Source organism: Hemiscyllium ocellatum, chromosome 26 (genome assembly GCF_020745735.1).
Source record: "Hemiscyllium ocellatum isolate sHemOce1 chromosome 26, sHemOce1.pat.X.cur, whole genome shotgun sequence".
Taxonomy (NCBI): Eukaryota; Metazoa; Chordata; class Chondrichthyes; order Orectolobiformes; family Hemiscylliidae; genus Hemiscyllium; species Hemiscyllium ocellatum.
The window spans coordinates 41,316,583-41,340,720 of NC_083426.1; the positions used below are offsets into that span (position 1 = coordinate 41,316,583).

At 42.1% G+C, this 24,138-nt stretch overlaps 1 protein-coding gene across 1 annotated transcript in view; it reads left to right on the plus strand.

Moving 5' to 3' along the window:
* LOC132828277 (SAM pointed domain-containing Ets transcription factor) overlaps positions 1 to 24,138 on the plus strand; it is a 41,320-nt gene that overhangs the window by 5,964 nt on the left and 11,218 nt on the right. The window contains exon 2 of the mRNA XM_060845250.1: positions 17,553 to 17,750. Within this exon, the coding sequence (XP_060701233.1) occupies positions 17,553 to 17,750 (198 nt within the window). The remainder of the gene's footprint in view (positions 1 to 17,552; positions 17,751 to 24,138) is intronic.

The window sequence follows — 24,138 nt, forward strand, 5'->3', positions numbered from 1 at the left end:
AGGGATAGTCAACATGGCTTTGTACATGGGAAATCATGTCTCAGAAACTTGATTGAGAACATTGAGGATTGATGAGGGCAGAGCGGTAGATGTGATCTATATGGACTTCAGTAAGATGTTTGACAAGATTCGCCATGGGAGACTTGTGAGCAAGGTTAGATCTCATAGAATACAGGGAGAGCTAGCCATTTGAATACAGAACTGGCTCAAAGGTAGAAGACAGAGAGTGGTGGTGGGTTGTTCTTCAGACTGGAGGCCTGTGACCAGTGGAGTGCCACAAGGATTAGCGCTGGGTCTACTTCTTTTCATCATTTATATAAACGATTTGGCTGTGAGCGTAAGAGGTACAGTTAGTAAGTTTGCAGATGACACCAAAATTGGAGGTATAGTGGACAGCGAAGAAGGTTATCTCAGATTGCAACAGGATCTTGACCAGATGGGCCAATGGGCTGAGAAGTGGCAGATAGAATTTAATTCAGATAAATGTGAGGTGCTGCATTTTGGGAAAGCAAATCTTAGCAGGACTTATACACTTAATGGTAAGGTCGGAGGGAGTGTTGCTAAACAAAGAGACCTTGGAGTGCAGGTTCATAGCTCCTTGAAAGTGGAGTCGCAGGTAGATAGGATAGTGAAGAAGGCATTTGGTATGCTTTCCTTTAATGGTCAGAGTATTGAGTACAGGAGTTGGGAGGTCATGTTGCGGCTGTACAGGGCATTGGTTAGGCCACTGTTGAAATATTGCGTGTAATTCTGGTCTCCTTCCTATTGGAAAGATGTCGTGAAACTTGAAAGGATTCAGAAAAGATTTCCAAGGATGTTGCCAGGGTTGGAGGATTTGAGCTATAGGGAGAGGCTGGGGCTGTTTTCCCTGGAGTGTCAGAGACTGAGGAGTGACCTTATAGAGGTTTACAAAATCATGAGGGGCATGGATAGGATAAATAGACAAAGTCTTTTCCTTGGGGTGGGTGAGTCCAGAATTAGAGGACATAGGTTTATGGTGAGAGGGGAAAGATATACAAGAGACCTTAGGGGCAACTTTTTCATGCAGAGGGTGGTGCGTGTATGGAATGAGCTACCAGAGGAAGTGGTGGAGGTTTGTACAATTGCAATATTTAAAAGACATTTGGATGTGTATCTGAATAGGAAGGGTTTGGAGGGATATGGGCCAGGTGCTGGCAGGTGGGACTAGATTGGGTTGGGATATCTGGTTGGCATGGACGGGTTGGACCGAAGGGTCTGTTTCCATGCTGTGCATCTCTGTGACTATGGCTCTAAGAAATAATCAAATTCTTTCAGCCTGTCCAATATAATTTCTCACTTTGCCTCTCTGTTCCTCATTTCTGATATACACAGGGATTCAGTGGTCTTGTATTCATAAACTATCCCAATATTAAAATCTGACCGTATCAATCAAAAACATAGGACCTGACTTTTGGTCATCAAGGTCAATTAGAAAGGAAGAAGTCAGATTGATTACAGGCTTAGTTGATTGAGCATTTTCAGGGCTGAGCCAATTGTCAAATTGGGCATCTAACTCAACCAATACAATGTTAGAATAGAGTCAATCAAGGTTGGGTTGACCTGTAAACATTAAATTGGCAATAGAGTTTAAAATGTGATAGAGTTTCTGCAATTTATGCTTTACTAATTCTACTTTACTAAATATTATGGTTTTATGTAGTAGCAGTCAATTCACCAATGTTAAAGGGTCTACAGCTGGCGCAATGGAAAGTTTGTGACAGTGCCATGCACAACCTGTTCCAAACAAACGCCACCATGTTGGCTATGGCTACAGGGCAGGTACAGGTTACACCAGATCATATCAAGTAAATGTGCTAGCACAGTGCTTTCAGCATGAAACAATTCTAAAACAGTTGGAAACAGTGCCAGGCCTTTAACATGTGCTTCCTCAGAGCATGGCACCTTGTTGATCCCATAAGCCTACCTGCTTTTATTACCTCATTCCAATGTTCACCTTGATGCCTGGGGTGCTGTTTTGAAGGGAGGGCTATGGTTCAGACATTACAGACATTCACAGTAAACATTTCTCACTACAACTAGAAACAGGAATCTCAAGAGTAGTTACCCTTCTATAACCTATAGAGTCATCATTAAAGAGATGGGCTAAGATGGCACAGATGTGGTAAAGAACCTGAATCCATATTATGCATCATTAACACTTTTCTTTGGAGTAGGGGACATGTTCAGTCAAAGTTTACAGTTTCAGTCAAAATTGTAAAAGCAAACATTACATAATGACAGCCTTGTTTTAGTCTTTCTGCCCTTGTAAGCACTTTCATTTATGAGCTGCCTGGTTCAGTGCTGAATGACAGAGAGAGTTAAGTGCACCTTCATGAAGGCTAGGCAAATGTGGTGGGCAGCTGTTGGCAGCTAAACTGATAGATTTGAAAAATTCCACCACAACATAGCATAAATATGTTTACTCTCGGTTTAGAGACAGTGGGTTTGCGGTTTTCAAGTAACCTACAGAGAGACCTAGGCCTATAATTCTCATATGTGAATGAAGTTTCCTTACAATCTGATCTGATGTCCTGATTCCCAACCCCGCCCACCAAAGTGTGTAACTTCTTGTTTGTCAGGGACTGTCCTCCACCAATAGCATTTTCACGTGGCAATTGGCCAGTTCATAAATCTGGCAAAATGCCGGGCTAGGACAGGAAATGATAATGACAACCTGCTGTTAGAGTTGTCAGGATCTCTGTAATCCTAGCATTCCTGGGATTTCACAATCATTTATCCTTGCCCACTCCCAAAAAGTCAGAAGTCACATGACCAGGTTATAGTCCAACAGGTTTATTTGAAATCACACAAGCTTTGAGAGTGCAGTCCCTTCGTCAAATTCAATGAGAGAGCAGGGCACACACACACACACAGTTTATAGGCAGAGAGATCAAAAGATCAGACAACTGATGTGTCACATAATACGTCTCTGCAGGTGACCAACAGTGCTAGACGGTGTGTAAAGCATTTATAAAGTCAATGCTAGTGGTGTACTATCATGTCAGGTTCTCGATTAGAGTGGTGCTGGAAAAGCACAGCAGTTCAGCCAGCATCTGAGGAGCAGGAAAAGCCCTTCATCAGGAATAGAGGCAGAGTGCCTGCAGGGTGGAGGGAATAAATGAGAGGAGGGTGGGGGGTGGGGAGAAAGTAGCATACTCCCTTCTCATTTATCTCTCCACCATGCAGGCACTCTGCCTTTATTCCTGATAAAGGGCTTTTGCCCGAAACATCGATTTTCCTGCTCCTCGAATGCTGGCTGAACTGCTGTGCTTTTCCAGCACCACTCTAATCTAGAATCTGGTTTCCAGCATCTGCAGCCCTTGTTTTGCCATGTCAATCAAGCAAAGTGATAGGAATATACAAGAGGTAACATCTCAGGCCCAATGAAATGATTCACCTCGTAGATTTTTACGTGTGCGAGGTGGTGGGGAGTCACACACATACTCTCTCACACACGTTTACTCTCTCAAACACACATACACATACACTTTCTCCCCACCACCGTCCAACGCTCTTTGTCACCTGCAAAGACATATTATCTGACACTCCACTCACACCAGCTGTATGATCTTCTGATATCTCTACCCTTGATCTTTCTGCCTATAAACTGTGTGTGTGCATGTGTGTGTGTGCCCTGCTCTCTCACAGCACCTGACAAAGGGGCTGTGCTCTGAAAGCTTGCGTGATTTCAAACCTGTTGGACTATAACCTGGTGTCGTGTGACTTCTGACTCTGTCCACTCCAGTCCTACATTAGCACCTCCACATCATCACTCCCCAAAAAAATCACATTATAGAGTAGGAAATTTGCAATATTTGTAATGAAATTCTGCCATTCAGCATCTATGATTTGGAGACACCGGTATTAGACTGGGGTGTACAAAGTTAAAAATCACACAACACCAGGTTAAAGTCCAACAGGTTTAATTGGAAGCACTAGCTTTCAGAGAGCTGCTCCTTCATCAGGTGATTGTGGGCTAGCGCTCTGAAAGCTAGTGCTTCCAATTAAACCTGTTGGACTATAACCTGGTGTTATGTGATTCTTAGCCAGCATCTATGTTTCACTCAATCACTTTGATAGGACACAGGAGAGAGATAGACTGGAAGTCCCAACTCTTCCTTCCCTTCTGTCCATATTCAGTGCAATGTAATTTTGATAAGACAGAAATGTATTCCCAAACCTCCATTAGCTCGTGGTCCATCTAAAAGTCAGAACCAGCATTCTTTCCTGGATGTAGTCAAGGAGCAATATTATTTAGTCACAGGTAGATAGGATAATGAAGAAGGCGTTTGGTATGCTTTCCTTTATTGGTCAGAGTATTGAGTACAGGAGTTGGGAGATCATGTTGCGGCTGTACAGGACATTGGTTAGGCAACTGTTGGAATATTGCATGCAATTCTGGTCTCCTTCCTATCGGAAAGATGTTGTGAAACATGAAAGGGTTCAGAAAAGATTAACAAGGATGTTGCCAGGATTGGAGGATTTGAGCTACAGGGAGAGGCTGAACAAGCTGGGGCTGTTTTCTCTGGAGCGTCTGAGGCTGAGGGGTGACCTTATAGAGATTTACAAAATTATGAGGGGCATGGATGGGATAAGTAGACAAAGTATTTTCCTTGGGGTTGGGGAGTCCAGAACTAGAGGGCATAGGTTTAGGGTGAGAGGGGAAAGATATGAAAGAGACCTAAGGGGCAACTTTTTCATGCAGAGGGTGGTACGTGTATGAAATGAGCTGCCAGAGGAAGTGGTGGAGACTGGTACAATTTTTAGATTAGATTAGATAAGATTACTTACAGTGTGGAAACTGCAACATTTAAAAGGCATTTGGATGGGTATATGAATAGGAAGGGTTTGGAGGGATATGGGCCGGGTGCTGGCAGATGGGACTAGATTCGGTTGGGATATCTGGTCGGCATGGACAGGTTGGACCAAAGGGTTTGTTTCCATGCTGTACATCTCTATGACTCTATGACTCTGCATACAATCGCCCCAGAAAAGCTTATTGTCAAGTCAAACACACAAGAGTCCACAGAAACGGGGAGTTTTCCTATTCTAGAGTTGAGAGTTAGCTATATTCAGAGGGCTGAGATCACAATATGGGTGGATTTGGACAGTTTCTTTGAAATAAGGACTGTTCATAGGTCATTCAGGCTGGTCCTGGTAGTTTTCACAATCAGGGCTCCAACTCCTTTGCAATTGAACTTGGAGTTTTCAGAAACAAGCTTGAGTAATCATTTAAAAGATGTAAAGTCTTTGGAAAAAGTAAGAACAACCTCGTACAGCCTACTATCTACAGCTGTGATCTTGCTGATATTGTTTTTGCAGAATGCTTCAATGCAGGCAAGGTTTGTGGTAAATGGGATTTCAAAATCAGCATATTTTCAATCACCAAATGATTGGTCATTGATACACAGTTCAAGCCAATTGAAAAATCTTTCACAATAACAAAATAGTTTCAATCAAATGATCAAAAAAAAATTAAGTATAGATAGGCATCTTTAGTTTTTCATTGTGTGTAATCAGGCTCAATAGCACTCCTTTGTTACCTGGACACACCCAGAGGCAGACAGTATTGTTCCTTTGAAGTAAAACCCTCGACAATGACAGATGTGTAATTCCACAGAAGAATACTACTTTAGATATATCCACTAAGAGTTATTTTAGAAACTTCCAGAAGCTTGAATTGTATTCAAAGAATCCCTACAGAGTGGAAACAGGCCCTAAAGCCCAACAAACCTCCAAAGAGTAACCCACCCAGACCCATTATTTACCCCTGACTAATGTACCTAACCTACACATCCCTGAAAACTATGGGCAATTTAGCATGGCCAATTCACCTAATCTGCACATCTTTGGATTCTGGGAAGAAACCAGAGAAAACCCATGCAGACATAGGGAGAATGTGCAGACTCCACACAGACAGTCACCTGAGGCAGGAATCGAACCCAGGTCTCTGGCATTGTGAGGCAGCAGTGTTAACCACAGTGCCATGTATTCCTGAGGTAAAAGTTAATTGAACTGTTAGCAATTAAAACAGAAAATGATGGAGTCTGGCAGCAGCTATGGAGACAGAGAAACACTAACATTTTGAATCCTGTGTGATTGTTCTTTGGAACTGCTAAATTTGGGTGGACACTGTCCGTTTTGGCAGAGACTGAGAACCCCATTGATTTCTTGCTTCCAAGGTCTAGGAGTAAGGAACACATCAGAATGACTGGAAACGAATTTGCAAGCAAATCAGCCAGTTATGATCCAAGTAGGAGCCAATGATTTTGGGAAGCTAAGGCCTGAAGAAGTTTAGGAGATTCGGAGACAGATTTAAGACTCAGGGAGCAATCCCAAGTGTTAAGAGTTATGACACAGAAAGAAGCTCTTCAGCCCATCATTAAATGAAAATCATTATCAGCACTAAGCTCCTGCTTTCCCCCCATACCCTTACATATTGGCTTTATCCAAATATCATCCAGTGCCCTCTCAAATACTTCCAAGTATGCTGCCTCCTCCACACTTGTAAGCAGTGCATTCCATCCCCTAGCACTGACTTAGTGAAAAAAGTTTTGCTCTCTTCACTCTTGTTTTGCCGATGACTTTAAATTGTGTTCTAGGAATGGGAAGGATAAAAAAGATTGGGGAGCCACTGACACATAATGGCGTGTTGCAAGATAAAATTTTCCAACACTACTATCTTCTATAAACTCATTTTGAGATCATCTAAATGTTACCTACATACAAACTCCCTATTAGTGCTGCCCATCCATTAACGCTAGGTTACTGAACGACATTGGCTCCCAGTCCAGCAATGGCTTGATTCAAAAATTCTAATCCTCCTGTTGAAGCTCCCCTGCCCTTTTGTATTCCTTTAGGGTGAATGGTGGCTCAGTGGTTAGCACTATTGCCTTGTAGTGCCAGAGACCTGGGTTCAATTCCATCCTTTAGTAACTGTCTACAAATTCTTCCAGTGTCTGTGTGGGTGTACTCCCACAGTTCAAAGATGTGCAGGTTAGGTGGATAACTGTGCTAAAGTGTCCAGGGATGTGTGGGTTAGCCAGCGGAAATACAGGGCTAGGGCAAGGGAGTGGCTCTGGGTGGGATGCTCTTTGGAGGGTTTGGTGTGGATTCAAGGGGCTGAATGGCCTGCTGCCATGCTGTAGGGATTCTATGATTTGATTATCTGTAAATCTAACTCCCTGCAGCCAAAACCACAGAGAGCTCTGCATTTTTCTAACTCTAGCCTAGTGTCGTCTTTTCAACTCCTTTTCCCCACTACAGGCAGCTGTGATTATAGCTGCCTCACTCCCGCTAACCCTCTCTGTTCTCTGCTGCTCCCTCCCATAACATGGCACTCCTTAAAGTACACCTCTATTCGTCACCAAGCTAATATCGGAATTTTTGCCCCAAAATCAATTCTCATCCTATGCTTGTTTTTTGGATCTTATATAACAGAATTCGTCATTATATGGGACACTAGTTCAGGGGAAGATGGGAACCTGTTTACAATGATTATCACATTTCAATAGGATGGGGGCTAATGTACTGATGACGCAGAGAGCAAGATATCCTTTATACTGCCTCACAGCGCCAGAGACCCGGGTTCAATTCCCGCCTCAGGCGACTGACTGTGTGGAGTTTGCACATTCTCCCCGTGTCTGCGTGGGTTTCCTCCGGATGCTCCGGTTTCCTCCCACAATCCAAAAATGTGCAGGTTAGGTGAATTGGCCATGCTAAATTGCCCGTAGTGTTAGGTGAAGGGGTAAACGTAGGAGTATGGGTCTGGGTGGTATACGCTTTGGCAGGTCGGTGTGGACTTGTTGGGCCGAAGGGCCTGTTTCCACACTGTAACAAATCTAATCTAAATCTAATCTATACCACATTGTCAAGGAACAGAAGGAATGAAAACAATCAGAAAAAGCAAGAAGAGAAGGTAGAACTTAAAGAGGTAAATATACAAATAAAGAACATTGGATTGTGGAAAGCATAAAGGGAAAGAGTAAGAAGAGCAAACTGACTAGTTAAATAGCAAAGACTGAGATAAAGTAATGTGGTATTACCTTGGTCACAAGATTAAAGGGAAATTAGAAGTGTTATGTAGGGTCAGAAAAACATAAAATGCATATATTGCATTGGATGCAGAAAATAAATTGAAGAATTGAGAAAATATTTCAAAACAAGCAGGAAATAATTCCAGAGAAGAATCCTGAGTGGGAAGGCCCAGGGCTCCATATTTCCAAGGGGCCTAGTGCCTGTTTTGGGGATCCATCAATATCAAACAAATGGGTCCAATGTTTGCAAGGGGACAAATGTCTACACAGTAGTAAGAACTTGGTTGACTATCGGCTAGAGGTCTCAGCTGAGAGGGAAGAATGTTGAGTTAATCAACACTGTGAAGTTAATAAAACATCCGTAACAGGAGCATCAACAAATTAAATTTGACACCATTAAACAAAGTGTTGCCAACATTAACAGACAGATTTTCATTTTCATTGCTGACAGAATGGATTTTGATTGCTCATTTGTAAAATCCTCTTACATTCCATCCCGTCAAGGATTCTGCCTGCAGTCTATTCCTCTATCTTCTCTGTCACACAATGGAATCGAAGATTGACCCCAAGGGTTCAGTTACTTACTGCAGAATTCTCAGTCTCCGACCTTATAGAACATAGAACATTACAGCGCCCTCGATGTTGCGCTGACCTGTCATACTCATCAGAAACCCATCTAACCTACACTATTCCATGTACGTCCACATGCTTGTCCAATGACGACTTAAATGTACTTAAAATTGGCGAATCTAAAGTTGCAGGCAAAGCATTCTATACCCTTACTACTCTATGAGTAAAGAAACTACCTCTGACACTGAGCTATATCTATCACCCCTCAATTTAAAGCTATGCCCCCTCGTGCTCGCCATCACCATTCTTGGAAAAAGGCTCTCTCTGTCCACCCTATCTAACCCTCTGATTATCTTATATGTCTCTATTAAGTCACCTCTCAACCTTCTTCTCTTTAACAAAAACAGCCTCAAGTCCCTCAACCTTTCCTCGTAAGACCTCCCCTCCATACCAGGCAACATCCTAGTAATCTTCTCTGCACTTTTTCCAAAGCTTCCACATTCTTCTTATAATGCGGTGACCAGAACTGTACACAATACTCCAAGTGCGGCCGCACTAGAGTTTTGTACAGCTGTAGCATAACCTCATGGTCTGGAACTCGATCCCTCTATTAATAAAAGCTAAAATACTGTATGCCTTCTTAACAACCCTGTCAACCTGGGTGGAAACTTTCAAGGATCTGTATACTGGACACCGATATCTCTCTGCTCATCTACACTACCAAGAATCTTACCATTAGCCCAGTACTTTGCATTCCTGTTACTCCAACCAAAGTGAATCACCTCACATTTGCCTGCATTAAACTCCATTTGCCACCTCTCAGTCCAGCTCTGCAGCTTATCTATGTCTCTCTGTAACCTATTACATCCTTTGTCACTATCCACAACTCCACTGACCTTAGTGTCGTCTGCAAATTTACTAACCCACCCCTCTACGCCCTCATCCAGGTAGTTTGTAAAAATGACGAACAACAGTGGACCCAACCCCGACCCTTGCGGTACACCACTGGTAACTGGACTCCAGGATGAACATTTCCCATCAACCACCACTGTCTGCCTTCTTTCAGCCAGCCAATTACTGATCCAAACTGCTATATCTCCCACAATCCCATTCCTCCGCATTTTGTACAACAGCCTACTGTGGGGAACCTTATCGAACACCTTGCTGAAATCCATATACACCACACCAACCGGTTTACTCTCACCTACCTGTTTGGTCACCTTCTCAAAGAACTCAATAAGGTTTGTGAGGCACGACCTACCCTTCACAAAACCGTGCTGACTATCCCTAATCAAATTATTCTTTTCTCGATGATTATAAATCCTATCTCTTATAATCATTTCCAACACTTTACCAACAACTGAAGTGAGGCTCACTGGTCTATAATTACCAGGATTGTCTCTACTCCCCTTCTTGAACAGGGGAACCACATTTGCTATCATCCAGTCTTCTGGCACTATTCCTGTAGACAATGACGATTTAAAGATCAATGCCAAAGGCTCAGCAATCTCCTCCCTGGCTTCCCAGAGGATCCTAGGATAAATCCCATCCAGCCCAGGGGACTTATCTATTTTCACACTCTGCAGGATTTCTAATACCTTCTCCTTGTGAACCTCAATCATACCTAGTCTAGTAACCTGTATCTCAGTAACCTCCTCGACAACATTGTCATCTTCTAGAGTGAATACTGTTGAAAAATATTCATTTAGTGCTTTCCCTATCTCCTCTGACTCCACACACAACTTCCCACTACTACTCTTTATTGGCCCTAATCTTACTCTCGTTATTCTTTTATTCCTTAAATACCTATAGAAAGCCTTAGGGTTTACTCTGATCCTATCAGCCAACAACTTCTCATGTCTCCTCCTGGCTTTTCTGAGCTCTTTCTTTAGGTCTTTCCTGGCTACCTTGTAACCCTCAAATGCCCTATCTGAGCCTTCACATCTCATCCTAACATAAGCCTTCTTCTTCCCCTTGACCAGAGATTCCACTTCCTTCGTAAACCACGACTCCTGCGCTCTACAGCTTCCTCCCTACCTGACAGGTACATACTTATCTAGGACACACAGTAGCTTTTCCTTGATTAAGCTCCACATTTCTTATGACTGGTCCAGTTCAATTTCTGCAAATCCCAGGAATATGATAGTGTGGAATTCAGTAATGGTATTGATTTTGAATATCAAGAAATGATCCTCTTTTGATGGAAATGGTCATTGCCTGGCACTTATGTGTTGTTAATATATTACTTGTCACCCATTGTGTGGTCCAGAACTTGCTGCTTACGGACATGGATTGCTGAAATATCTGAGGATTCACATATAGTGCTGAATTTTATGCAGTCATTAATGAACATTCCCTTTTGTGACCTTATAGTGGAGAGAAGGTCATGGATGGAGGAACTGAAGATGATTGGATCTACCTTGAGGAACTGCAGCAATTATTTATTTGGACTTGCGATGATTGTGCAACTACAGCTATCTTCCTTTGTGTTAGTCTTCCTTTAGGACTCTTAAAACTTCCCTTTCCTCATGATCAAAGCTTTTGGTCTTCTGCCGTCATTTCTTCTTATGTGATTCAGCGTCACTTTTTTTTTTGTTTGAAAATGCCATGTACTGCTTTTGAACACTCTGCTATATTAAAAGTGGCATATAAATTTATGTTACTGTTGTTGTTAAATGCATCAATGAACAATGATGTGTTGTGTGAAGATTACCAAGTAGCCAGGAATTTGTTGTAGGGCAGTAAAATGATAAAAGGCTCAGGGTGTAATTATAAATTAAACAGCAAAGGTTGAATGGGTTAAAGCACAATCTGAACAAAAATGATTTGCTGATGCCTTGAAACATAATCCTACATGATTTACCAATATCAGTGAATCTCATGCCGTATTTTTCACTATTAAATCAAATGAAAAATTGACAACTTGTGACATGCTACTAAAACTCCATGGCATCAGTGCCAACCTGTACCACTTCATTAATTGTACAGGATTTTATTCTCTGGATGTGTGACTGCTACAAAATGACAAACACAGATTCTTTCACATCAATGTCAAGATTAGAATGGTGCTGGAAAAGCACATCAGTTCAGGCAGCATCCGAGGAGCAGGAAAATCAATGTTCATCATCCCTGATGAAGGGCTTTTGCCCGAAATGTCGATTTTCCTGTTCCTCTGATGCTGCCTGATCTGCTTTGCTTTTTCAGCACCACTCTAATCTTGACTCTAATCTTCAACATCTGCAGTACCCACTTCCGCCTCCTTCACATAAATGTCAAGTTGTGATCTTGTGTTGGAAACGTTGGTGGTTATTTTGGACAGGTCAGAAGGAAGGCTGCTGTTTGGAAAATTGAGTTGTCCCACAGGTTCAATGAGAAGTGCTTCTCTGAGGTTGAAGTCAATGTTAATCACTGAGGGAGGATAGAATTAAGTTAGCTGCCAAGAACATCTTTTTTTCGGAGTCTCTTACCTGTGGAACAAATTGTCAGAACATGCAGTGACAATGGAGTTATGACAGCCATTCAGTATGGAATTGAATGAGTTTTTGTGAACAGTGAGAAGTCATCTCGACCTATAGCAAGTCAATGGGTTGGCTGTACAATTGATACTGGTCATTGCAGTCTCCTGGAACCTTCGCGACTTACCTTTGAGAATCAAGCAGGAGTCACCCGAAGAATTATCCCCCTGAACTTGTTCTCTTTATTGTCAATACAATCCCAGGAAATTGTATGAGATGGGTTGGCTTTGATGCAGATGGATAGTAACATGCCTGGGTGGGAACAAGTAAAGTGGATCAATTTGTCTTCTTCATGCTTCATATGTTTGCTCAATTTACCACTGCAAAGTGCCAAGTCTGCTTGAATTTGATGGAACCCTGTTACAGGAAGAATATTATTAAGTTGGATAAGGTTCAGAAGAGATTTACCAGAACGTTGCCAGGACTGGAGGGTTTGAGTTATAAGCAGAGGCTGGATAGGCTGGGACTTGTTTCATTGGAATATGACAGATTGAGGTGCGGCCTTATAGAGGTTTATAAAATCATAATAGGTGACTGGCAGGTGTCTTTCCCCCTAGAGTGAGGGATTTTAAGACTGGGGGCATATTTTTAAGATGAGAGGAGAAAGATTTAAAAAATACATGAGGGCCGGTTACGCAGTGCGTTGTTCTTATGTGGAACGATCTTTCAGAGGAAGGGATGGATGCGAATGCAGTTATGTTTAAAAGGCATTCAGATAATTAAATTAGATTGGACTACATACAGTGTGGAAACAGGCCCTTCGGCCCAACAAGCCCACACCAGCCCACTGAAGCACAACCTACCCAGACCCATTCCCCTATATTTACCCTTCACCTAACACTATGGGCAATTTACCTAACCTGCACATTTTTGGACTGTGGGAGGAAACTGGAGCAGCCAGAGGAAACCCACGCAGACACAGGGAGAATATGCAAACTCCACGCAGTCAGTCGCCTGAGGTGGGAATTGAACCCGGGTCTCTGGCATTGTGAGGCAGCAGTGCTAACCACTGTGCTACCCACAAAATTATATGAACAAGAAATGTTTGACGGGATATGGGCCATGTACATGCAGTTTTGACTAGTTTAGTTTGGGGTTATGTTCACCATGGACTGGTTGGACCGAAGTATATGTTTCCATGCTGCATCACTCTATGACTCTATAACTTATAAACATGTCAATTAAGGGAATTCGATATAGTGTCAATGATTTTAATAACTGGACTGCTTATTGGTGTGTTCTCGGTTTTTATTCTTTACGCACTGTTTATCAGGTATAATATGGAGGTTATTTTGTTGAACACTATACGATGTTCGAAAGTGCACACTGACATTTCTAATGCAGTTGATCTCCCATAGTATTGCTCACAGGAGGCTTGAGAACTTGATATTTGAGAAGGAAACTATCTTCTGTGGCATTGTCCGTGATTGGTGTGTGGATGTGTTGCTTCAGCAAGGAAGAGGAGCTGTGGAAGTGAGAAACTGTGGGAGTTGTGCATAGTTTGGGGAATGTAATGATTAGTTGAGAAATGTGGACACTTGGAGATTGGTAGGGAGTACTGAAAAGGCACGAAAGGAAATGAGGAGGACTAAACTGGGGCACTGAGCATTTGCAGTGACTGGTGCACGTTGGTGATGAAACAAAGATTACCAAGTTCAGACAAAGAAAGAAATTGCTTGTGATTAGCTGATACAATACCATGTGTCAACTGTGTACTCTCACTAATGCGTTACTAGGTTTTGGGTTCAAGACCCACATCAGGACTGAGGGAGAGCTGCACTATTAGCTGGTCATTTTCATGTATTTGGGGAGTTTGTTGTATTCAAACTGGCAGTTGACATTCCAACATGACCACCTGTCAAAGTACTTCATTGACTGTTGAACGCTTCAGGACATCCAGTTATCATGAAATATACTATTTAATTGAATGTCTTTCTTTTTCTGAAGGTTGTAAAAGGAAAGAAAGACACTGGGAGATTGGGACATTGATGTCCTGTGAAAGAATAGCTTTGAGTGGTGCAAACACAGAGAATATGGAGAGACCAACATCTGCAGCACCTTGGAGTGAGAAACAGTGAACTCTTCCAGTCCAGTATGAATCTTCTTCAGAACTGACATGCTGAGTTTCTCCAGCATTCTCTGTGTTTGGTTTAGTTTTCAGCATCCACAGTATTTTGCTTTTATTTGAACTTTGAGTGGGTTCTTGATTTCAACCCACAGATAATTCAGAGAGGAGAAATCATGCCTGGGAATCATTAAACCATACAGCACAGTAGGAGATCATTTGGTCTATTGGGTTACCACAGGATATTTGACAGAATAATCCAATTAGCCCCACCGTCCTGCAAGTTTGATTTCCCAATCTATGGCTTCATTCCTTTAGGGGTTGGAAACAAATGCTGGTCTAGTCAAGAAGTTAATGGAATGTTGGCCTTCAGATCTGCATGGTTGGAGTATAGGGATGTAGATATTATGCTGCAGTTATACAAAATCTTAGAGTAGAGTCATAGAGTCATAGAGATGTACAGCATGGAAACAGACCCTTCGGTCCAACCTGTCCATGCCAACCAGATATCCCAACCCAATCTAGCCCCACCTGCCAGTACCCAGCCCATATCCCTCCAAATCCTTCCTATTCATATACCCATTCAAATGCCTCTTAAATGTTGCAATTGTATCAGCCTCCACCACATCCTCTGGCAGCTCATTCCATACACGTACCACCCTCCGCGTGAAAAAGTTGCCCCTTAGGTCTCTTTTATATCTTTCCCCTCTCACCCTAAACCTATGCCGTCTAGTTTTGGACTCCCCCACCCCAGGGAAAAGACTTTGTCTATTTATCTTATCCATGCCCCTCATAATTTTGTAAATCTTTATAAGGTCACCCCTCAGCCTCCAACGCTCCAGGGAAAACAGCCCCAGCCTGTTCAGCCTCTCCCTGTAGCTCAGATCCACCAACCCTGGCAACATCCTTGTAAATCTTTTCTGAACCCTTTCAAGTTTCACAACATCTTTCTGATAGGAAGGAGACCAGAATTGCACGCAATATTCCAACAGTGGCCTAACCAATGTCCTGTATAGCTGCAACATGACCTCCCAACTCCAATACTCAATACTCTGACCAATAAAGGAAAGCATACCAAATGCCTTCTTCACTATCCTATCTAACTGCGACTCCACTTTCAAGGAGCTATGAGCAGATCTGGGCATCACATCTTAGTCAGGTTTTGGCCTTGGAGGGAGCTCAATGCAAGTTTGCAAAGATTAAAGGGATGAAGTTATGAGGAGAGATTATTAAAATTGGGCCTTTATTATTTAGAATTGAGAATACTAAAGGAAGATCTATTCAAGGTCGTCAGGATATTAACGTGGAAAGGCAGGGTAGATAATGATAAACCATTTCCACTTGGTGAAGATTCTAGAACTGGAGGCATTGTCTTAGAAGTAGGGCCAGGCCATTCAAGAGAGATGAAAATACTTCTACATGCAAAGGATAATAGTGGTTTGGAACTTTCTTCTTCAAATGGTGGTTGATAGTACTTCTATTGTTAAATTTAATTAGAATCTTTTTAATTAAATAGGCCACAGATTAGCTATGATCTTTGTGAATAGCAGAGCAGGTTCGAGGGGCTGAATGGCCTACTCCTGTTCCTATGTTCCTGGTCAGCACTGTCCACATCCCATAAATTAATGCATTTTTGAAATTGTAACGTTGAGGAATAGGAAATATAGTTAAGGAGAGCATTAAAACAGACAATGCTGAAAATGCACAACAGACCTAACAGACTGCATTCTCTATCCCTCCAGCTCGTGGCTCCGTACTGAACAAGTCTCTAAGACTGTCATTGACCTCATGACCTTTGGTAACCCAGAACCATCTTTGTTTCTTCACTTGTACCATTATCATGTGCTTGCTTTTTGCATCCTTGTTCCTTTTGTCATTTAATGTCTCCAGTCTTTCCCCATAACAATTGCCTTTTGCCATTTTTTTACATTACTTACAGTGTGGAAACAGGCCCTTCAGCCCAACAAGTCCACACCGACCCGCCGAAGCGCAACCCACCAATCCCTATACCATTTTCCCTGCTTGTATATTTGTTAAAGCATTTACCTCATGAACAAAATCAGTAACTGTGATGTTAACTCAATTGCTGTCTCCACCAACAGAATTCCAGAATTTTCAGTTTTTATTTCAGATTTCCAGAACTGCAGTGTAATGCTTTTCTAAAGTAAAGTCAAATGCAGCAATGTGCATTTTTTTATGAAAGCAACAGGTAGCATAAAAAAAACCTGTTCAGTTGGTGCTGAATTTAAGAATCACATTTGTTTCCTAGTATTGCAAAGTATAGTGGGAATCCGATCTGAATTAGTTCAATTATAGTCATCAAATAATGAATGTGTAGGGAGGAAAGGTAACAAGGAACCTTAAGTGTTTCCTGCAAGATGAAAGTTCTTTTAAATATGTAACCGAAAATATCAGCATTAGCAAATCCTGTAGTTCAGACGACCATACCTGACACTCACAAACTTTAATTTCCTGAGCAATGCATGGAAATAGCTCATCTACTTTACTATAGAACAGAGCAAGATAACAGATAATTCAGTTCAGATCAAGGTTATTCATCTCATTCAAAATGCATGCCTTTGTTTTCTGATGGTGACTAGGACTGATATGTTTGTCAGATGCTAACAAAATGGAGCTGAGGTAGAGAGGGTCAAGAGTGTCCAATTCCTACAATAGACGATTACCAACAATCTGTCCATGCCACCCACATTGATGCAATGGTCAAGAAGTGACAACAACACCTCTTCTTCCTCAGGAGACTAAAGAAATTCAGTATGTCCATCACCAACTTTTATAGATGCACCATAGAAAGAATTCTATCTGGGTGCTTAACGGCTTGATATGGCAACTGCTCTGCACAGTACTGTAAGAAATTTCAGAGAGTTGTGAACACAGCCTAGTCCATCACACAAGCTGAGCTTCCACCCAGTGACTCCATCTACTCTTCTCACTACCTCCGAAAGGCAGCCAACACCATCAAAGACATCTCCCACCCCAGTTATAACTTGTTCCAACCTCTTCTGTCAGGCAAGATACAGTATCAAAGCTTAAACACAAGAAACAACAGGTTCAAGAACAGCTTCTTCTTCACTGTTATTAGACTTCAGAAAGGTCCTCTGAAATTTCAAATCTCATGTTGCTCTTGCTTTTTGTGCACCTTCTTTGCAACCACAGTTTGGTAATCCTAGGTCTGTTCAATCATCCTATAATCTTTGTATGCTATGATCCACCTGTAGTGCAAGCAAAACAAAATCTTTCACTGTACCTAGGTACATGTGACAATAATAAATCATATCAAATCAAATCAAATCAAATTACTAATTCCAACAATGTTCTTGTTTCTAGATCCAATAGAATGGAGTGTGGGCAATGTTCAGAAGTGGATTCTATGGACAGAGCATCAATACCGACTGCCACAAATTGGGAAATCTTTCCAGGAGCTCAGCGGCAAGGACCTGTGCTCCATGTCAGAAGAGGAATTCAGACAAAGATCACCGATGTGCGGTGATATTTTGTATGCACACCTGGACATCTGGAAATCTGGTATGTATAAGGCAATAGTACAAGGCATGAACAGCCAATGCTCTTGTCTCCACACTCATTTAACAGGCCTCTTATCCTTCCCCCCGTTTTGGATAGCTGTAGTAGCTAAAGTACAATCCCTCCCTCGGTGAAAGTGAGGACTGCAGATACTGGAGATTAGAGTCAAGTAGGTGATGCTGGAAAAGGTCAGGCAGCATCCGAGGAGCAAGGGAGTTGACATTTTGGGCAAAAGCCCTTCATCAGGAATCCCATCCTGTCGCGCATACATTACCTATGAGTGGGTCCAGGCAGCAATTGAAGAAAGTTGTTTAACTGTGGAGGCATCACAGGCTAATATGGATTTACGTGACATCTACTTAATAGTCAGAAGCTGTTGGATCGAGATGGGAAAAAGGTTCAAAGGCTTGTTTTTCATCTCCTGACACACTGTGATCAATCTCATGGTCACTTGCTGACATTCTGTCTGAAATCAGTTCACACAACACAAATTTAATTGAACTTTCAACTCTTGCTTTATCTTTGCTTAGCTTGGAAACAGCATTTCAGGTCATCTCTCCCATCCCCTCCCCCTGCAACTTATCCTCCACCCCAGTAAATTCTGCCCACCTTGTGATTTTATTGAAGTGTCACTTTGACATTCTGGCAGAGTGAGTGGTTACCCTATGCCAACCATGATATCCATCCCATCAGACTCCTTTCACAGGGTAATGCAGGCTTCATTGCCCTGGTTACTTGTGGTGGCAGTAAGTCCAAGCCACAGCTCCAATTATGTATAAATAACTGAGCCCACAGAATTAGCAGGGCACTCTGTTCCTTATCTGGATGGCAGCTAGTGTACAGTAGCTTGGAAGCCACCATTATGAACAGAGCACTTTAATTTTATGTTGGTGATTCCTAGAATTCTTTTGCATGACTTTATGAGTAGAGTTTCACAATATAAATAATTAACATCAATTGTAATGGAGGCTGGTATCAGAGTTAAGACTTGATAAGATCTATAAAGCTTGTGGTTATAAAAACAATGCTGGTAAACCTTATTATCATAAACCCTCATTACCAGTACAGTACTGCTGTTTGAAATGCTCTCTATGTACCAACTTGCTATTACAAATATTAATTGACATTATGGAACCTTTTACAACACAGGAGGTCATTCAACCATCTGTACCTGAGAAAGTTCTCTGAACACGTTATACACGTTTTCCTGTTCTGAACTCTTTTCCACCTTTAATTTTTTTTTAGCTTTTCAATAATCTTTCTTTAAAAGCTATCAATTTGGTCACTATTTTCTGTTTGTAAAAAGAATATCACAGCTGATTGTCTTGTTCCTATTCACCTCATTGTAACCTCCCATAACTTGAACTTACTCTCCTACATTGAATAGATTTCTCTAGCCTCTCCTCATTGCAATCTTATATGCTCTTACAAAGTCACATTATAAACCCTGCCATTATTCATGCCTTTCAATATAAATTATTTTGTTAAAGTATTGCTATTGGAGCCAGCTCCATCATATTTTTATATTGCAAACCCTTTCCTTATTCTTATTACAAATCTCAGCATTATTAGACTTGTTCATTACAATCTAGGTACTGTAGATTTTCTCACCATAAACCTATACATTTAGATGGATGATAAATATTAAAATAATTGTAAGTACTTATTTATAAATCTCTATTACTTTTATTGACTTATAAGTAAAGGCTGCAGAGTCTGGGACTTTAGAGCATAGCAGGTTCATGACGGGTATAGATAGAGTGAATGGTAGGTATCTTTTCCCTAAGAATGGAGGATTTCAAGAATAGGGCCTTTTTTTTAAGGTGAGATGAGAGAAATTTAAGAACGACATGAGGGGCAATTTTTTTACACAGAGGGTGGTTTGGAATGACCTTCCAGAAGAAATGATGGATGCAGGCACAGTTACAACACTTAAAAGACATTAAGTAAGTACATGGATAGGAAAGGGTTGGAGGGACATGGCCCAGTAGCAGGCAAGTGGGACTAGATTAGTTTGGGATAGGGAACATCTCCGGGACACCCGCACCAATCAACTACACCGCCCCGTGGCCCAACATTTCAACTCTCCCTCCCACTCTGCCGAGGACATGGAAGTCCTGGGCCTCCTTCACCGCCGCTCCCTCACCACCAGATGCCTGGAGGAAGAACGCCTCATCTTTCGCCTCGGAACACTTCAACCCCAGGGCATCAATGTGGACTTCACCAGTTTCCTCATTTCCCCTTCCCCCACTTCACCTAGTTCCAAACTTCCAGCTCAGCACTGTCCCCATGACTTGTCCAGACTTGTCCTACCTGCCTATTTTCTTTTCCACCTATCCACTCCACCCTCTCCTCCCTAATCTAACACCTTCATCCCCTCCCCCACTCACCCATTGTACTCTATGCTACTTTCTCCCCACTCCGACCCTCCTCTAGCTTATCTCTCCACGCTTCAGGCTCTCTGCATTTATTCCTGATGAAGGGCTTTTGCCCAACACATTGATTTTGCTGCACTTTGGATGCTGCCTGAACTGCTGTGCTCTTCCAGCACCACTGATCCAGAATCTGGTTTCCAGCATCTGCAGTCATTGTTTTTACCAGGTTTGGGATAATACTCAGCCTAGATTAGTCAGACTGAAATCTGTTTTCGTGTTGTATGACTCTATGTACGGTGAACAAAATCCTTGCCACAATTATTTGACTCTGATTAGAATCTACAGTATTATAAGAAATGCTTTTAAGAAATCTTTGTTATTATAAACTCTGCCGTTACACATTCCTCCATTATTAAAAGGCAATTTCATGGTCTTGAGTGAAGTTTCACTGTGATGGTTAAAGGACTTCAATGAGATGAATCTTAGATTTAAATAAAAGCCAATTGTGTTGTTTCCCACACATCTGTGCCTATAAGGATGGATTATTTTTTAATTACTTCATCAAAACATGAAGGTTTTCATTTGAAAATGTAATTGAATGATCTAAGGCATCGGCTGTACTGTGCCTGTGAACTTGTAAAGGGGCAACCCATAGGACTGGCACCAACTGTGTGTGTCAGATTGACCACTCCATTGTTTTGTAACTCAAGCTACCACAGAAAGAACTGTTGGTGCGAGATGACCTCTTACTCAGTGATGAAATTGCGACTGCAACCAGCTGGTCACTTAGTTGTTTGCAAGTTTGTCATGATCAAGCAAGCAATATTGTTGGTTTCCAGCAATGGAACAGAGTGTGAGCAACTGTACACCAGAAAGCATTCGCAGTATTATACCAGGGTACATTGGCAAATTTACATCAAAGGAGGATGACTAGTTTTACATAGGGGGTGTGAGCAACTTTGCAGCGTAGCAGATGGAACTTTACAGAAGTGGGTTGAGTGAACATCTTTAGATCAAGGATTCCGAATGACTTTAAACTGGGGAGTGTGAACAAATTTACACCTGGGAATATGAATAACATTAAACCAGGGAGTACTGGTAAATTTACACCAAGGAATGCTAGTAACTTTACATCAGGAAGTGAGCAACTTTAGGGCAGTGTGGATGAGTACCTTTATACCGGATGTGGGAGAAAATATGGGTCCCGGCCTCCCCATGACATGGCCACAAAACAGACAACACAAAATGTCTGCACTTAGCCACTAAGTCTACCACAATGCCTCAAATTTTCCAAACCAGCCACCTCAGACATCACACATACCTGAGGACACGACTCATCCATCCCCAGACCAAGAGAATATACTTCTTCAGATTAACCAATAAAGATTTTCCTACTCCACAATAGCGCAGCACCTCTGATGTCCTTAGGGCACAGCTGCTCGCACTAGGAATCAAGTCTTGACAAAGGGTACCCAGACAACGAGGCACCAAAGGTACTTTGCTTGCTCCCTCAACAATACAAACACATTGATACCAGGATGAAACCCACTAACACCTCCTCCAGCCAAGGATCGGAATCTCCTGAGTCAATTAAGAAAGTCATTGTCAGACACTGGACACTTGAATCTTTTCAATGAATAAACTTTATTTCTCTTTGTTGTACAACTCACACCATTGCCCCAAACTCACCCTTCATTGTTGTTAGGGTATAAAACTCCGCTGTATTCTCTGTTCAGTGAAGAAGCTGAGGTTCCTCCTGAACAGCCGATTCAGTGACTATTTCAGTGGGGTCAAGTCTCTTCCACGATATCGCTGTTTGTTCAATAAATCCTTGTCAGTTCTCAGTCTGATCTGTGTGTTTGTGTTCTCTGATTAATTGGGCTAAATTCTCCAACACTAAAGCATAATTATTTATCAGTGATTGTTATCAACCTTACACCAGGAAGTGTGAGTTGTTTGGTACTGTATTGTGTGAATAATTTTATACCACGGCTGTTAAGGGTCTATATGGTATTTAATGGTAATTGATCTGTAATGGATTGCATTAACCTGTTCACTGATCTTTGTAATTGTGCTAGATAGCTTCAGCTTACATAGTTAACTCCACAGACAGAAAGAATATTGAGGAAAGGAGATTATATACAAATTGAAACTTGAGTAAATTGTAAGATATCTTAAGTCATGTAAGTGAAATGTTTTGGTTTAAAACTACTTCTATGTTGCCCTGACAGAAGTTAGATAAAGAAAATCTACATCAACTCAATCCAAACGTAACTAGGTTCAGGTATGTTTAACTACAATGGGATTAGAAAGAGACAGTAAACTGGGCAAATTTGTTCCAGGTAAATTGAGAAGGTGTGTGTAGACAGTGGTCACTGCACTTAGCTCTGCAACTGGAGGTCTAGATTCAAGTGCCATCTGTTATCGGGCTGTGCTATTACCTGCCTGAATGGGTTGATTAAAACTGGTTTTGTTTTAATTGGAGCAGCAATGTAACCATCATTCCTGTTGGTTCTTCATTATCATGGATAATAGGCTCAGATGCCAACCCCGATGATGAGCTTGTGCTCAAAATGTTGATTCTCCTACTCCTCGGATGCTCCCTGACTGGCTGTGCTTTTCCAGCACCACACTCGTTGACTGAGATACCAATGATAGGCTCCAGTTCTGTGTAAAGCCTCATGTCAAGCTAGAGCCAAACTTTTCCAAGTCCTTGACAGTGGTACCAGGTTCTCTGGCTGGCCTGCCAATGTATTGTGTGCAAGCCCATTCTTTCAGATTGTGACCCCACTGAAATCCTCATCCGAGTCTGTATTTGCAACAGGGTGACCTCAGCCTCTGGGCACCCAGTGGCAGTTCTGCCCCATCCCAATGCCTGGTGACTCAACAGGTGCAGATGCTGCTCCCCTCTGAAATACACGCTGTGTTAGACTCTGAGCTGCTGGCTGGAAATGCTCAGTTTTCCTTCCTTACCAGTCTCCTGTTCCTCTTGGGCTTCAGGCTCATGCACTGGTTTGTTACCAAGTGACAGCTTCTTGGTATTGGAAAGCACAAGATGGGGTGGGACCCAGGGAAGCAAAAGGTGCATCTTTAGTTTGTACACTAAAGGAGATTGTGGTTTCAGGAGAGGAGGGTTAAGGACAAAAACAAAAGGTTTGAATCCCATGTTCTTGACCCTGGCTGCACTAACGACTGTCTGTACCGGGGTGTGGGGTGGGGATGGGGGTTGGGGGGGGGAGCGGTGGAGGGGATGCAATTTGTATCTGCTTCCTGCTAGTTAGTTGCTGCTGCTTTTGTGAAGAGAAAGTGTATCAGGTGTGGTTCAATGCGTTTGGATGATGCCAGACACAGTTGCATAGCTCGGATTCTACCGCTGTTCCCTCATCATTGTGGGTGCTCCTACATCCCATGGACTACAACAGTTGAGGAAGATGGCTCAATGCCACTTTCCCCAGTGCTATTCAGGATGGGCAGTAAATACTGGCCAAGCCAGTCATAATCACAATGCATGAACATATAAAAAGAATTGTGTACAAGCTGTGAATTCTAAGTTTGAAGCTTGCAGCTATGTTAAATGTGTGAGGGTGAGGGCAGGCTAGTGAATGTTGGGGTTGAATTGAGTATGGTAGGGAGTGTTTTGGGATTTGAGATGTACTCAAAAGTGGAGAGTTTATAGTGAATTGAACTATGTGTGAGAGTACTGGTAAAAGGACATGGCATATGAGATGCATCCACTGACCATGACTGCTCAAGGTCATTGAACTTTTTGTGTAAGTGCATCCAGATTTTCAGACCTAAATATTAGCATAAACTAACTGCTCCCACTTCCTTGGCAGTGTCCCTCCCAGGACATCTTGTTTTCTGTGGAGAGAGGAGATCCATCCTGTTAATTTCCTACACCAGGGCTTCCTGTGCTGCACTGTGTGGCCCAAGGGAATGCTGTGTGGATTTTTGCAGCATTTTCCTTCTTTTTCCTGTTCATAAACTCTTCCATGAGACTTCCAGCACTTGCTGCA